Source organism: Neovison vison, chromosome 2, assembly GCF_020171115.1.
Source record: "Neovison vison isolate M4711 chromosome 2, ASM_NN_V1, whole genome shotgun sequence".
In the NCBI taxonomy this organism is placed as follows: Eukaryota; Metazoa; Chordata; class Mammalia; order Carnivora; family Mustelidae; genus Neogale; species Neogale vison.
This window is the reverse complement of record NC_058092.1, coordinates 185,601,117-185,616,877: the sequence shown is the minus strand read 5'-3', so window position 1 is coordinate 185,616,877 and position 15,761 is coordinate 185,601,117. Positions and strand designations below refer to the sequence as shown.

The window sequence follows — 15,761 nt, the reverse complement described above, 5'->3', positions numbered from 1 at the left end:
AAATGTTCCCCTTCTTGAAGGTGCTGTCACCCCTGTTGACTACATAGGTGTTTCCTGACCAGGGCTGCTCCAAATGTGGTCCCCAGACCAGCAGCCTCATCTGGGCCCCACTCCTGGAGGTTCCAGCCCCGTAGGTTTAGCGTGGGATGCGAAATTAGGAGTTTCTAACAATTCGCATTACTAGATGTTGATGCTGACTCAGCTGATCCGGAGACCACACTTTGAGAACCACTGTGGTCATGAAAAACGTATTCTGGAGCCCGAGAGACTCGGGTTCAAATCCCTGCCCTTCTACTTAGTAGCTGTGACTCTTGGCCAGCCCATGTACTCACTGAGCCTTGCTTTACTGTGTGCAGAATGGAGTAATAACGTCTCCCTCACAGACTGCTGTGAGAGGAAAATGTGGCCAGCCAGTGCCCGGCACATGGCAGGCACACAATAAATGGGCTTCCCCTCTCCTCCCCCTGGGGGGATGCACAAGGCCCAGTCAGGCAGGGCTGCGATGAGGAAAGGGACGTGGGCTGCAAGGCATGGGTGGTGGGAGAGATGAGGCCCCTAGAGCCTGGACGGTGGAGTGCAGGCTGAGGGAGAGAGGATGTAGTGTAGGACGTGGTGGAAAATGCTAGAATGGGCTGTTGGCCACACCCTCACTCCTCAGGTGGTAAAGGTCCTTTTGGCAGGGGAAAGGAGTCCCTTCAGCATCACTCACAGGACGGAGAGTGAAATGACAGAAACTCATTGGGTTAGCATCATTAAGACAGTTTTGTGAGCCCCCTTCTCCAGGCCTGAGTCAGTAGTTCTGGGACGAGGCCTGAGAACTCACATGCCCAGTGGGCATCCAGGTGCCACTGCTGCTCCCAGTTTCAGACCCGCATGCCAAAAACCGCAGCTCCTCACCTCCTATAGATGGGCTTCTGACCTCAGGGGATAGAGAACCAATGAAAAGTCTGGGTGCTTCCAGGAAGGTGAAGGCAGGACAGAGTCCTCAGTGCCCTAGGGGCTGACTGAGAAACCTTTGACCTCAGCTCCTGGCCACCATAGTAGCCTGGCTTGCTGGCACATGAGAGTAGCCTTGGCTAGCTATGTGGGTTTTGGACAGCATGCCACATGCCTGTCTCTACCACATCCTGATGCCGACAAGGGGGTAGGGAAATGGCTAGTATCTGTTGAGGGCCTATCATCAGTGACCTGTGGGGTGCTTGCCAAATGCCACTCACCTTAGAGAGCAGACTCACTTATTTTTATTTTCACAACTCTGTGAGAAAGATAAAACTGACCCTACTAAAGGCTGGTTCTTCAAGACTTTTGGTCACTCACTCAAGAGCACTTAGGAAGACAGGGTTCCTCTCTGGAACACACAGTGGTGGGGAGTTTAATAAAAAACTCCCTGCTCAGGAGGGCTCTAAAGCTATCTCAGGCGGTGGGCTGAACCTGTGCTACCTGTCCCAACAGCCACCTCCTGTCACCTTGATCTCCTCACCCTCCTTTGGTTTTGCTGTCTCTGCTCTCCCCCAGGATGTCCAGCTGGGGCCCTGTGTCCCTCAGCGACTCCTCTCTCCAAGGTCTCTCTTGGACGCTGCACTCAGCCATGCTGAATTACTACAGTTCCACAAACACACATTCTCTTCTGCTCTGGGACCCTGTTCCCTCTGCCTGCAACACCCTCACTCCACAGTTTCTGGCTAGGTGGCCGTAGGTGATCTCTTCTAAGTGAATGTCCTCATCCCATGATGGCTAGGAGGGGGGCGCCCCTCCCATGGATTCTTTCTCACTTCCCATTACAGATGTTTTAAAACATGCACAGAAGTAGTGAGAACAGTCTAATGGGCCCCCCCTCCCAGGGAGCCATCACTCCATGTCCACATAGCCAATGTATCTCAGTTGGCCTCCCCACCTACACTACAGGTTCCTGAGGCCGAGATGACACCTCTGAGGGCAGCTCTTGGCCTAGAGAAGACCTTCCATCCACTGTGGGTGGATGCCAATAGGTCACGTTTATTGAGCACCTACTGTAAAATCAGGTCTTAGCTCACTGTATGCACATAGCTTCCCTGTGGGGCCCAGGCTACACTTCCCTCCATTTCACAGATTGGAAAACTAACAGCTCAAAAGTTACATAGTTGGTCCGTGGTAGCAAGCTGGCAAGGTGCTTTAACTCTGGAACAGAGTTGCCCACAGAAATAGGTTGTGAGCCACATGTGGTCTTTTAAATTCTCTAGGAACCACATTAAGAAAATAGATGAAATTAATTTTAATAATATGTTGTATTTAACTCAGTGTGTCTAAAATACCACTTTAACATGTCATCAGTATAAGACGTTATTAATGAGATGCTTTATAATCTGTTTTGCATACTAAGTCTTCAAAATCCTGTGGGTAATCTTAGAGACTAGTCCCATGTCAAGTGCTCAGTAGTCACAGGCAACTACACTGGCCAGCGGAGCTACGTGTCAGCACCCTGGACAGCGGCCCCAGAGCCCTCACTCTCCCACTCTGCTTAAATGGATAAAGGAGGAAATGAATGAATAGAAGTCCCCAGGACCCTTGGGTCTGATCTTTCCTTGACAATTAATAGTACTTAATACTTTATGGCCCTTTAGAATCTCTCTGGCACCATTTCGTCTGCCATAGAGATTATTAATCCTGTACCATGGATGAGGATTATGGGGTGAAGAGGGGTCAAATGCCTTTCTTTGACACATTGCTACAGGTGGCGGAGCTGGGCCTTGAACCCACAACTTTGGACTCCAAGTTCAGTGCTCTATGTGGGGTGGGGCACAGCTGCCCCTTGAAGGAGGACTGTCTCCATGTGGCAAAGGAAGGTGCCTGTCCAGACCCCAGGCTGGGCTGGCCCTTGGGGGTGGGAGCCCCATATTGTTCAGGCGTGGAGGGAGTGATGCCCTTGGTGAGTGGCAGGGCAGGCACAGGCTGAGGAAGCAGATGGGGCCTGTGCCAGGTCCCATGTGGGAAAGAACCTTGTCATTGTTCAGTCTCAGTTTGGCCACAAGAGGCTGAGAACAAATTGATGGCAATGGAGCCATAACTTACATCTGAAGGCCTCTTTGTTCTTGGCAAAACAGAGGGGTCATTAGTAATGGTGGAAGTGCTGGTGTGCAGACATAAATCCCCCCAGCTTCAGGGCTGATAAACAGCCCAGAGGGGATGCGGACCTCCAGGAGCCAAGCAGGTTAACTGCGTGCCATGGGTTACCCATGGGTTCAGACCTGTGTCCACCCACCTAGAGACAGAGCTGCCCCTCCCCCAGCTCTGGAGGTGCCCAGAGACTCAGTCACCCACAGTGGCCATTAGGACCCACACCTGGCTCCAGGAGCCCCTGAGACACGCATTCTTTCTTTCAAATGAAAATGGTTCTCTAGCATCCAGGGCAGGAGCACTCTCCCATGGGGTATTCATAGCCAGTTTGGGCCAGTCAGCATGAAGGTGCCCTTGTGGGCATTCCTTCTTCCTGCTTCAAGCCAAAGAGACAGTGGCCGAGCCTCCCAGAAAAGGGCTGAGACTTAACAGCTCTGGAAAGGCTGGTGTGTGAGGCCAGATCCTTGGCAGATGAAATGCTTTGCTGCAGTGTCTACCAGTCGAGAGAAGTAGAGATGAGGCCATATCCTACTTTTCTGTCTACCAGCTCCTCTGGGAACTTCGCTCTCCTGCCTGTCTGCCTGATTTAGGCTCACACTGAGGCTGGACTGCAGGGAGACCTTGCCAGTGCAGGGCGAGGGAGAAGGGCAGGCCAGAACAGGTACCCAGGTGAGCCAGGTACTCAGGATGGGGAGGGAAGAAAAAAGGTAGGACTGCCTTTTCCTCAAACTGCCTAAAAAGAATTTGGGTGGGGTTGTGGGTTGTGTGGTGACAAACACATGAGAGAGTTAAAGAACCATCAAGGTTATACTACAAACGAGATCTAAGTGCTATCTTAGCAAGGACTGCAAGTATTTGCAGCAGGTGCTGCCTACCCTTCCTATTTCTGCACCCATAGCAGACTCTACCAATTGAATACTGCACTGAACCTGTCTGGCTTCATGGTCTTCTTCAGGCAGCCATTACCAATGGACTGCAGTTGGCATATGAGAGGAAACCCATTTGTCATTCTTTCTAAAAGCCCTCAAAGTACATTTTTGCTGGCAGTGGGAATCCTAAAAAAGCTAGGCTAAGTGCTGCAAGCCTTCTGGAAGTTTCTGCCTCCTGCCCCCACCTTCATGCACATCGCCTACCTGTTTCACATCCTGGGTCTCCCTTCTCATCCTCCTATTCACACTTGGGGGTCTGGCCAGGTAGAGTATGCCCCTGGAAGCCTCATAGTACGCTGCCATAGGCAAATGTCCCCAGACTCCAGGTTTCAGAGCCCAGCCCAGACACTAAAGGCTCAGCAGCTCTGACTTCCCACCTCCTGCACCCAGGGGACGGGCGAGGTGGGAGGGCTGGCTAGGGCCATCTTTAAGGGCTGGAAAGGGTCTGGGTTTTTGAGGCTGGTGGCCTGGCACCCAGCAGGAACGAATGGACAAATGCCCTGGAGGATGGCCTCTCAGTGGCACACAGGAATTTCCAGTCTGGCCGTGACCACAGGCTACCTCCTGTCTCCTTGCTCCCCACCTTCATCCAGGCTGGGGTATGTCTGGAAGCAGCCCACAGGCAAGGAGATGAGAATACAATCCCCCACCCAACCAGGTATCCCCTTATGCTGCTGCCTTATCCTGGCACCTCAAATCTATCATACTTGGGGCTCACTGGGGTTCCCTTAGGTCGCCAGTGCAAGCCCCTTCTCCCTGGGAGGCACTTGCTTTTCTTCCCAAATTGAAAAAGTCATGAAGGTAAAGTAAACCAGCACTAACATGGGCCTCCCTCCCCCTCTGCTCAGCAGAAGAGGGCTCCCTAGTTTCCAGGGAACTTGCCTTCCTGCAGAATGGCTTCCTCCCTTTCCAGGACTAGCTTCTTCACACCCTGGCCTTAGGACCATCTGCATCTGGGGTGCAGTAAGAAAGGACTATTATGGGGTCCCACCCCAGTTTCACAGAATGAGAATCTCTGGAGTGGGGCCAACATTCACTGTAGGAGCTCCAGCTGATTCTTGGGCATACTGGAATTTGAAAACCCAAGGCGCTAGGATCACACTCTTCTCCTCCCCTCCTTCATTTCTCAAAGTACATATTGTGGTTTCCTCCACCAAATCCTGTGCTGGGCACCAGAATGGGGGAGAAACGGGGTGAGGAAGGAGGGGCCTGAACCCATGTGGTTGCTGCTGACCACGTGAACTGGATTGGTATTTGTTTGGGGGTCTGGGGTGCCCTGGACTTACAGACACCATAGTAGTCATGCCGGCAGCAGCGGGTCACAGGGAGCCCACAATATCCCCGATTTCCTGCATCCCCAAGGAGGTGGAGGGTTTTCCTCCCACCAGCTAACTCCCAGCTTCCAAGGGTTACTGTTAGCCTCCAGCAATTATAATAATAACAACTACTAACACGTATAAAGGAACTTACATCCATGAATTGGGTTCTTTACAAATATTAAGTCTTCTGACCCTGAATCGCCTGAGATCGTACTCTCATTGCTCCCATTTCACAGATGAAAAGCCAAGGCACAGAGACTCACCCAAGGCAACAGGCTCATTAGACTCTGTCCTCTATGTTCTTGATCACCGCACCTTGGTGTCTTTTGCACTTTAGGGAAAAAAACGTCCTTCAAATGCCACTCCCTGTTGTGGGGGTGTGGTCGGGAGAGGCGACAGGGTAGACAGCAGCCTGGTGGCCTGCCATCCTCCTGGCCACCAGTCTGGCCTACCCATAGGCACAAGGCTAACCCTTCTCCAACTAGGGGGCAGGGCGGGAGGCCACTGGTGGGGTGGGGTGGGGTGGGAGCACAGGGACTGAGCCAGAGTGTGTGGGTAAGTGAGCATTCCCTCACAGGCCTCTCACCAACTCCCCCTCTCCAAAGCCACCCAGGCCTGGGACAGCCAAACAGAGCTGCTTAGTCCACCTTTAGGTAGGGACATGGGGTCAGGATTCCCATCACCCGGAACCTTCTCTGCAGGCAGTCACTGTTCTGCTTCACCAAGAGATGGGGCAGGAGAAAAGGGGGCTCTGTGCCCCCACTTCAATACTCCTGATGAGACAAGAATTCTAAATGGTCCAAAATGTGAAAAGAGCATGGGATGAAAATACAGGTCCATTCCTCCTAAAATGATGCACAAACTGCCCCCTTTTTATCAAGTCAGAAAAGCAAAACATCCAGAGCACTGAAGGAGGCAGATGAGGGTTATCAGTGACCCTGGCTCAGATGCCCAAAGCACTCGGATGCTTCGGATCTTGAACAGCGGTCACAGGCTCCTGTTCCCCAACACCATCCAAGAGGCCTCCGACATGTGAACCTCAGTCCCCAGCTCCACTTCTCCTCCCTGGTGCCTCCCTCCTTCATCCATTCAGTCCCCTTCCCAGGCCCTCTGCCCAGGGTTGTCCCTAGGGGAAGGTCCCCTCACATTACTGTCCATACACCCAGACCTCTGCTCAGCCCTGCAGAGCTTGACACTCCTATGGGTTGGGGGGGAGGGTAGGGGGAACAGGGCACCGAGGCCTTACCTGAGACGATGGTGTAGCCAATCCCCCGGGGACGTCCTTTATCCTGGTCGATGGCAGTGATAACGCGTACAGTTGTGCCCTGGGTAGGAGAGAGGAGGGACCTGATTTGGCTGCTCAGCCCCTAGGTGGCCATCCTTCTTTATGTCTGTCTTGGTACCTACAGCTTCCGTCCCCTGCCACAAGGCCAGCCTGGGAAGTAGCTACTGAGAGCTTGGGTCTCAGCTGTCCACATCAACCTGGGGACCTAACAGTGAGGCCTCAGCAAATACCTTGGAGTCCCTTGGAGAGGCCCAATCTTGCTGATGTTCTCATTCCCTCTCGCCCTTCCTATCTCCCCTCATCTCATGTAACTACTCAGGAAAGAGGAAAAACAAGCTGGGGGATAAGAGATATGGTCTCTATCTCAACCACCCATTAAATTGCTGTGTGACCTCAGAAAGGTTGCTCTACCTCTCTGGTCTCAGTTTGCCCTACCTTAATATGAATAAGAGCAAAAACCCTGGGACCTTGTTTTTACTAGGACTTGAGTAAAGGAGATCATCATGGATCACTCTCTCTACTAAGGAATGTATCATAAATCCCGAAAGTGAGTACCCCCAGGGATGACCTCCAAGGCCAACACAACCCTATAAGTCATGCCCTAGCCAGCACGGCAACCAGCAGCTCTTGCCTCACATGGCTCTGTCCCACACCCTGTTTCTCCTCTCTGCAGCACTGAGGGGAGAAGGGGCTAGGATGTGGGACTACCAGGATGGGGAGTCAGGAGTCCTTGCTCTTAGGGTGCACACAGCCTGTGTGTGTGGGGGGTCCAGGACAGATTCACAGACACTTCTAAACACATCGAAGGGAGCTCAGATGTGGAAATGTACCGCAAAGTGCAGAAGTCCATCTGGAGGACCTGGCAAAGGGTTGTCCGGACAGCCACAGTGAGGACGGGTCATGAAGAAGGAGTGGGATTTTGACAGCGAGAGGGAATGATAAGGAAGGCAAAAGATACAGCCTAGGTAGGGACTTGGAGGCCGAGGACTCTCCAGGAAGGGATCCCGGCATGAATGGGCACATCCAAATACCAGCTGATGGACTGGTGGGTTGACTGAATAAGTGGATGCATGAAAGAGGATTTGCACATCACCACCACGGCCACCACCTGCTTGGTCGCCCCTTGCCCACCGTGACCTTCACCTTACTCTCCAGTCCTGTCATACCAATGTCCAGCCAGCCAAGCCTGTTCACCTGCCTGCCCGAAGTTCTGGCCTGGGCTGCAGTTTCCCCTGCTTGATAATCAGCAGGACAGCCCAGTCCCGTCCCCCTGGGGAAATATAACCCTGGCATTCACATGTCTAATGACAATCTCTTGTGGCCTTGATTTGCTGTCCATCAGCTAGAGGGTGAGGTCTGCAGGTGCACCGTCCACCCCTATGTGTGCACCTCCTCCTGAGGACAGAGTCTTGTTCCCTCCCATCAGTAGGGTGGGGCTCTGGGGGTGAGACACACAAAGGTCATCCCCCACCGGATCCTCGGAGCAGGGCCACCCCTATGCACCTGTTCCTCCATCCTTTCCCAGGCTCAAGTGTAGAGCAATCTGGAACACCTCTAGCTCAGGCTGAGGGAAGGTGAGAATGTTCCAGGAAAATCAGTTCCTGCAGAAACATGGACACAGCCCTGAGGCCAGGGCCATGCAGAAGACAGGTCTGGCTTCCTCCCTGGGGGCCCCTTCCCCCGGGGGAGACAGAGCTCTGTCTACAGCCCTTGGGGGAATAGACTGTTAGGAAATCCAAGAAAGACACCATTAAATGAGCCCTCCCCAACCAGGTTTTGAGGGCCTGAACTGTGCCAGAGACCAGGTGGTACCAGCTTTGAGGTCCCTGTCCTTTCCCGAGCACCCATCTGTGCCCAGTGCTGCTGCAAATGACTTCTATGTGCTAACTCATTCTACCCTCACAGCTACCCCAGAATCCCCATCTTCTAGATGAGGAAGCTGAGGAATTTGAGTTACGCGGCTTGCCAAGGTCTCATGGCAAGGAAGGAACGGTGAAGCCAGGGTTCCAAGTCGGGTACTTTGGGTCCAAAATACTCTTGCCTGCCAGGCGATGCCGTCTCCCTCCCAGATTCTGTTATAATAATAGTAACTGCCACTTGTGAACATCCTTGCTATGTGGCAGGCACTAATCTCAGCACTTCGCAAGCATTAGCTCATGTCACATTTGGGACAACTTACATCTCCCACCATTCCCTTGGGCTTCTGTGTAGTAACGGCTCCTCCAAGTAGTAAAGTGACTTAGAACAAAACAGAACAAGAGCACAGAAACCCTGTTAACCTTTGTTTTCCTGGGCTTTCAGATCTGATGACAGATCTTCCCCTGCTCGTGGCCCCAGACCCAGGCATCTGTGGAGGGTCATTGCAGGGTCCGCACTAACAGCTTCCCTCAACGTCACCCCACAGAGGGCTCTTTTTTTGGGGGGGGGTCTGTCCCTCCAGGGGACACTCCTCATGTAGGAGAGGCCTTGGTTTGTCCCTAGGAGGAGGTCCCAACAGTGTGGGACTCTGGTGTGAGGCTCAGGGGTTAGGACAGGCTTTCTGGACACAGGGACAACTCCCTCTTTTAGAGCCCACCTGGTCTGGGCCCTGGAAGTGTCCCAGTTTGAGGGTCCACAGGCAGCCTCTGGTCTCCTGAGAGCAGGGACAAGCCTGCCAGGTTAACCGGGTCCGGAGCCTATAGAGCACCTTTCCAGAAAGTCACTAAGTGGTAAACCTCCCAGAGCAGCTGCATGGATCCAGGCATGCCACCCTGGAGTGGCTTGGCTGAGCTGGGCCTACAGACAAGGACAAGTACAAGGACAAGGACAGGTACAATGCAGGAGGTCTGGAAGGGGGGGCGGTGGTTACCTTTGGAAAGATGGGAACTGGTGGCCAAAACACCCTCAGGCCTCAGAGCCCCGGGGGCATCTTGCCGTGGGCACCCCCACCTTGGGCTGCCTGGAGGCTCGTGGGCAGGTGGGGCTCGGAGGGGGCCAGTGGGCAATGGAGGACCAGAGGACAGGGAAGCTGGCTCTCCCCAGGAAGGGCCCCACCCAAGCTTCTGGGAACTGAGAGCCACTAGGCCCCTGACAAAGTTTGGGGCTTCATCTCTTTTTGGGTAAATAAATCCATTTTTAATAAAACCCTGAGCTTTTAATACAAGTGCAGCCACAAAGACTGGAAATGTTATAAGAAGGAATTAGCAGGGAGGAATGGGGGCTCTTGGGATCCCATGGCTCTTGTTTCAGAGTCTTAGTAATTATATTTTCAATATACTGAAACTTATTTCCAAAGACAAGGGGCTGGAGAAGCGTGGCCCCTGCCTGGCCCAGAGCCAGGCCCCTTACTGATGGCTCTCCAGACAGGGCGGGGGTTGGGGTACGCACTGGCATGTGGCTGGGAGAGCAAGTGGGCAGGCCCAGGAGGCTCAGAGAAGTGTCTACCCTGCCACCGGGCTCCTCCTGTCCCAGGAACCCACGTTGTAAGGAAAGGAGGCACCCCTCCGAGAGGCTAAAGGCACACAGGCCCCAGGGTCCCATCTCCTTGTGGTGGGAAGAGCAGTATGGTGAGGGGGTTGGGAGTTTGACTCCATTGCCAGACTGTCTGGGCTCAAATCCTCTGAGCGAGGAACTTGATCACTCACGGCCTTGTTTTCCCCATCTATAAAATGGGTGTAACAGCCCCCACTCCTCAGGGCCACACCTTGTGCACAGCAAATGCGAAAAAAGTCACTGTCATTGTACACTGGGACCGCTGTGAGCGTCTGATGAAGGCTTTCCTGGACAATGCCCGTGGGCGCTGTGCCCCACAATTTCAGCGCATTTGGAATCCTGAGCACCCCGGATTCATAATCCGTACCCTGGAGCTAAGGTGTCTTGTGGGTAATTACAGAGAGAGAACAGCTAACAGCCTAGGGAGAGCGAGCACTGGTTAAGCACCTACTGTGTGCCAAGCACTGTGCTGGGCACCTAGCTTAGGTCCTCACAAGCCCCAACACGGGACAGTGTGGGAGGAAACAGGCTCAGAGGGTTCTAGAACCCGCTTCAAGTCGGAAGGTGTGGTAAGTGGGTGGGGCGAGGGGGACTGGGGGAAATGGAGGTCTGTGTTGGGGTGGGTCTGGGGGATTCCACTGCTCTGCCCAGGATGTATGTCAAAGACAAGGGTGAGTGAGGGGTGCGAGGTGGCTCCAGCCTCTGAGGTTTGGGTGCTGGTGGGGAAGTCCAGTCGAAGGAGTTTGTGTCTCCCCTCTGAGGCCGGCCTTTTCCAGAGCGGGGTCGGGGGCAGGGTTGGGGGTGGGGGGCGGGCGGGGGGAAGCCCAGGACGGGAGCTGGAGCTATAACCCACTGGGTCCTGGGCCTCAGGGATCCCAGCCCACCACTCTCTCTGGGACCGCCTTCCCCATTTCCATGACAGGATTAAGGACTTGAAAGGTGGACAGCAGTTGGCTTCGGGAGTGGGAGGTGCCTGTGGGGGGAGGGGACTTCCGACAGGAGCTGCCACAGCAGATTCTGAGGCAGAAAATCCTATTTCTCAGTCCTTAATTCCAGTCAATTCCAGTCAAAGGGCTGATAGGCATCAGCTGGCAGTAATTTGTGCAGTTTATCCGCTCTTTTCACCTTCTATCGGTCCTTCACTGACGGGCAGGCCGACATGCCGCTGCTCGAGTGAGGAAATTAAAATTTGATGCAATAATCCCAAATAAGAAGGATTTTATTAGGTAATATATACACTTTAGATGAGGCATGTGGGCCTGATACACTGATAGAGAGAGGCATACATGCTGGAAGCCGCAGATAAAGAGGCGGGGCGAGGCAGAGTGGGGCAGGGGCCGACCTGAGGCCTCGGGCCAGCAGCGGCCAGGCTGGGAGTGGGGACGCCTGGGTCCTTGAGGGTGAGGAGGCTGAACAGGCCATGCAGAGCTCCTCGGCCCTGGCTGGCCTGGGACGTACCGAGTTAAGTCAGGGTTCCACACTGTAAAGTGATATGCAGGGCCCAGATCAAGGCATGGAAACCGATTAGAAGCCTGGAAAAATCAGGCTTGGGGCATAAGGGAATTGGCCTACAGCGGAAAAAGCTGTGCTGGAGACACGAAAATGGGAGCCTCCTTTCAAGTGCGGGAACAGGGAGGAGAAGCAGAGCTGTGTGCATGCAAGATGACTCTGTGGGCGCCTGGGGGGAGTCTGAAACCTCCCACTTACCTCCTTATCTGGCTCCCTGGAGCCCCTACATGACCCAAGTGGTGGGGCTCAGACCTGCCCCCTGGGAGCTCCCAAGGCATTGGCTGTAGTGGCCTCACAGCGCCCAAGGGACAAGCATGGCTTGCTGGGATCTCTAATGGGGCATGTGGATCTCCACTTCTTAAAAACCTGCAGGCAATGGAGGCCCTTTGGCAGACATTACCAGCCCGTTTCCCAATGAGGCAGTGGTCCTCAGTGTGTGGGATTTGGCCAAAGCGAGTTCAGGGACCTGCTCTGAGTTTCTTGGCTACGTGGCCACCAGAATGTCCTCACTTCAATCAACAAGTTAGCTTTGAGCACCTTCTCTGCACTCAGCGCTAGGCCCAACATCCTGGGAGACCGGGTCCCAGGGACTCAGGCACCTTGATTACCAGGAGCTCCAAAATGACCCCCTCGCACACTGGGAGCATTCAAGGTACAACTATAATTCAGTAGTAAATTACGCAACCCAGGAGGAGTCCGCTCTGCCAGAGCCAAGGGGAAAGCAATGGCTGGCTATGTCTGTGGGCCAGTGAGGACGAAGCCAGGGGGAGAAATTCTAAGAAGGGCGGCCAGCAAGTTGGGAACCAACAGATGGGTGGAGTTTGGACTGGTGACAGGAGCAGGCATAGGGGTGATGAGAATGGTAGGATGGTGAGAGACCTGGTCTGACCAGGGCACTGTTCCTTTGCTTGTTCGTTCGTTCATTCATTTGTTCATTCATTCATTGCATAAACACACCCTCAGCTCCCCTGATGTGCTATGCCCACAGCAGACCCCATTCCTGCTGAACTATGCTTCTGGTCCAGCCGGGAAACAGAGGCCGAGCAAGCTGTCCAAGGATGCTGAGAACTAAGAAAGGGATGTCCAGGGGACTGGGGCCATTGGCAGGGCCCACTTTCTCTGAAAGGTCAGGGAAGGCCTCCCTGGGCTGAGAAGATGGGGGCGCAGCAAAGAGATGTTGGAAGGAGATAGACTTTAGTCTCAAAAGCTAGAGGTCCTGCTGTCCACCAACCACTAAGAAAGAGCAGGTTAGGGTAGGGGGCATCGAGATGTCCCCCTCCACCGGAAATGCAGCTTCAAAGCCCTGCAACGGGAGACCGAAGAGCATCCTGCTTGTTCACTCCTCCAGCCCACACCTGGCCCCACACCCCTGGGGACGGAAGCAGAGTGCTTTGAGGATGCCATGCTCAGGATGGACCACAGTCTCCAAACTGGAGGTCGGCCTTCTCTGTGGTGGCCTACGGGTTCTGCACCCTGGCCAAAGGAAGCCTGTGTCTCACTTGTATTGATTCTGCGAGCCCGTGCAGATGTGCAGGTGGGCCCCTAACGCCCACATGTTCAGCTGGGTGCCCTACTTGGCTCTCAGTGGTGAGCGTCAAAGCATACTGAGTTCTCTCAAAAGGGAGGGCGCTTCCCCCGCCCCCAAGAGCGGCCCCCCAAACTGCATGTCCAGAGGAGCCAGCTTTTCTTAATTTAGCAGCCCAGTGTACGTGCTTTATTCTAGTTTGCACAGAAGCATGGATGGCTATGAGGCAAGGGCTGGGTGAGCCCAGCTGCACACCCCCAGCCCCTGCCAAGCGGGCAGCAACACGTTTGGTCCTCAGAGACCCCCAGTCACAGCTGATTGGACCAGAGGACCCAAGCGCAACCAATTTATAGCCTAACTGGAGATCTGTGACCTTGTGACCTGGCACAAAATCAGGATCCCAACCAATCAGATGCCTCTTTGGGAAGCGTGGGCCTGGAGAAATCCAGAGACGGAGGAGCTGTTAGAGGGGCAGCTGGAGCTGTGTGCGCTCACAGAAGAGCCAAGCCTGAGAGGACCGGGGAGTGGAGGGCAAACGGCCGCCATCTTGGGCAGCGCTCCTGGGCGGAGAGAGGCAGACTGACCCGTGGGGAATGTGGCTGAGCCGAGTCCAGATCTGCTCTCCAGACCAGGCTGGTTCCTCAGGCGTCCCTGTCACCCCACAGCAATCTTTATGAACTGCTCCCCTAAGTTTACACTAGTAAGTCTTTGTGTTTTTGCCTCTTGGAGCCCTCTGAGGATGAAGGGAGAAGGGGAGGACATGGGGCATGGTGGCAAAGTATGAAGAGGGGGTCGGGCTTTCACTGGGTTAAGACACCCAACATGGACATGCACAGGGATTGAAGGGAGTAAGAAATGCCAAGGAAGAGCCTGTCCAGCCAAACAGGGCCCCCATCCCTAATAGAAGCTCAGAGGGAAGTCCCATGAGGACCAGAGAGCGTCTTACCGGAGGAGAATGCTCATAGATGTTAGTGCTGTAAGGCAGGTTGATGAAGATGGGGTCCATGTCCTGGACATCTGTGATGATGATGGCCAAGTTGGCCAGGGTGGACAGAGGCCTGGTCTTATCTTGATCCTTAGAGGACAAAGAATATACAACCTTAGATGGTGCCATTATTGACATGCACACACGTGCACATACACACACATCTGAACACACATGACACCCATGAGTACAAACACATGTGCCCATGGACCCAAGTGCTCCTCTACTCCCATGGGAAGCACATCAGTACACAGAAGTTTGAGGACTCGAACCCACAGTGATCTCTGACCTGTGCAGGAAAACATAAACAGGAACCCCAATGCCCGGCAGAAGATGGTTTGTCCAATGTCGCAAAGCAGGGCTAGGGTAGAGCCAGAGCTCCTGCCCCCAGCCCAGCCTAGGCCTGATCATCCCGGACATGTCATGGGTGGGATGACTGGCCTGGGGAAACAAGACGGTGCTGTCCTTAGCAATTTCTCTTGATTCAAGCAGAGGGCCAGTGGCCCTTGCCATGCCTACTTCCTGCCACCTCTCATCCTGGGACAGCAAGGGAATGACCAGCATGGGTGTTCCTCAGAAGAAAGACCCTCTAATGGCAGAGGGGGCCACTCCGAGACCTGCACCTGCTACCAGCGACAAACCCCCCACCCCCGCCCGCCCCCACAGGGTTTACTGGTCAAGCAACTTTTCTGGCAGAACCAGCAGGGGGAGCTCCAGGGCCTGTGACATTTGGGGGACTCCAGGAAGAAATCCTGAGAGATCAGACGGGCCATCCCTCTGTGGCCAGTTAGGCAATGTTTAGACCCTCCTAGTCAGTTGGAAATGTAGTCTTAGGAAAGCTCGCCGAGAAAGGAAACCAGAAACACAGCTTCGATAGCCCTAACATACACAGCCCACCCTGATGAACTGTTTAAACAGCCCTCTGCTATTGAATGACGATAGCCCCCAGGAACAGACTCGTTGCTGAGTACAGACTATGGAACAGGCATAGGGCTACCCCTTGTTTGCTTCTGTACATACCATGTGCCCATTATTCAGGTACATTAACAGAGGATCGGAGAGGATATTCAGATAGGAGACTCACAGAGGTAACTTGCCCAGAGTCACACGGCCAGAACTCAACTCAGATCCTTCTGCAGTAAAAACCTGTCCTAACTGCTCTGATCTGGGGCCCTAACATCAGCTCGGGCCCTGACTTGCTGTGTCGCTTTGAATAGATTTTCTTCCCTCTTGGGGTCTCAATTTCCTTCTCTGTGAGATGAAGGGGCTCAAGGCAAGGACCCCCAAGGACCCTTGGGCCTGCAGATTCTCTGGTCTGGGATTTGAGGAGTGATTGTGCTCTGATTAGGTCTCCCTTGGTCTGGGGTGGCCAGACTGATGCCAAGCATTCCCCCCATCACAGCAAGCCTAGAGCTTGCTCCTGCCTTCCGGATACAGAGGTGCAGCAGAGCCTTTGGGAAGGGAAAGCAGGTTATCTTAAGAGTCCTCAGGGGCAGCCCATGGAGAGGACAAGGGACTTCGGGGATGAGGAGTGGGAGCAGCAGGATGGAGGAGAGTCTGGACACAGGAGGAGTTGAGCCCAGTGGTTCTCATTTGTCATTACTGGGCTTTGCACGTAGAAAGCTTTGTCCAGCCTGGCAGCTGT

At 53.9% G+C, this 15,761-nt stretch overlaps 1 protein-coding gene across 4 annotated transcripts in view; it reads right to left on the bottom strand.

Annotated features, from left to right (window-relative positions):
• The window catches only part of CDH23 (cadherin related 23), a 355,087-nt gene that overhangs the window by 213,306 nt on the left and 126,020 nt on the right, over positions 1-15,761 (bottom strand). For all 4 annotated transcript variants that reach the window (XM_044239712.1, XM_044239715.1, XM_044239714.1 and 1 more), the window contains exons 7-8: positions 14,078-14,206; positions 6,588-6,666 (exon numbers count right to left, since the gene is read on the bottom strand). In XM_044239712.1, the coding sequence (XP_044095647.1) occupies positions 6,588-6,666; positions 14,078-14,206 (208 nt within the window). The remainder of the gene's footprint in view (positions 1-6,587; positions 6,667-14,077; positions 14,207-15,761) is intronic.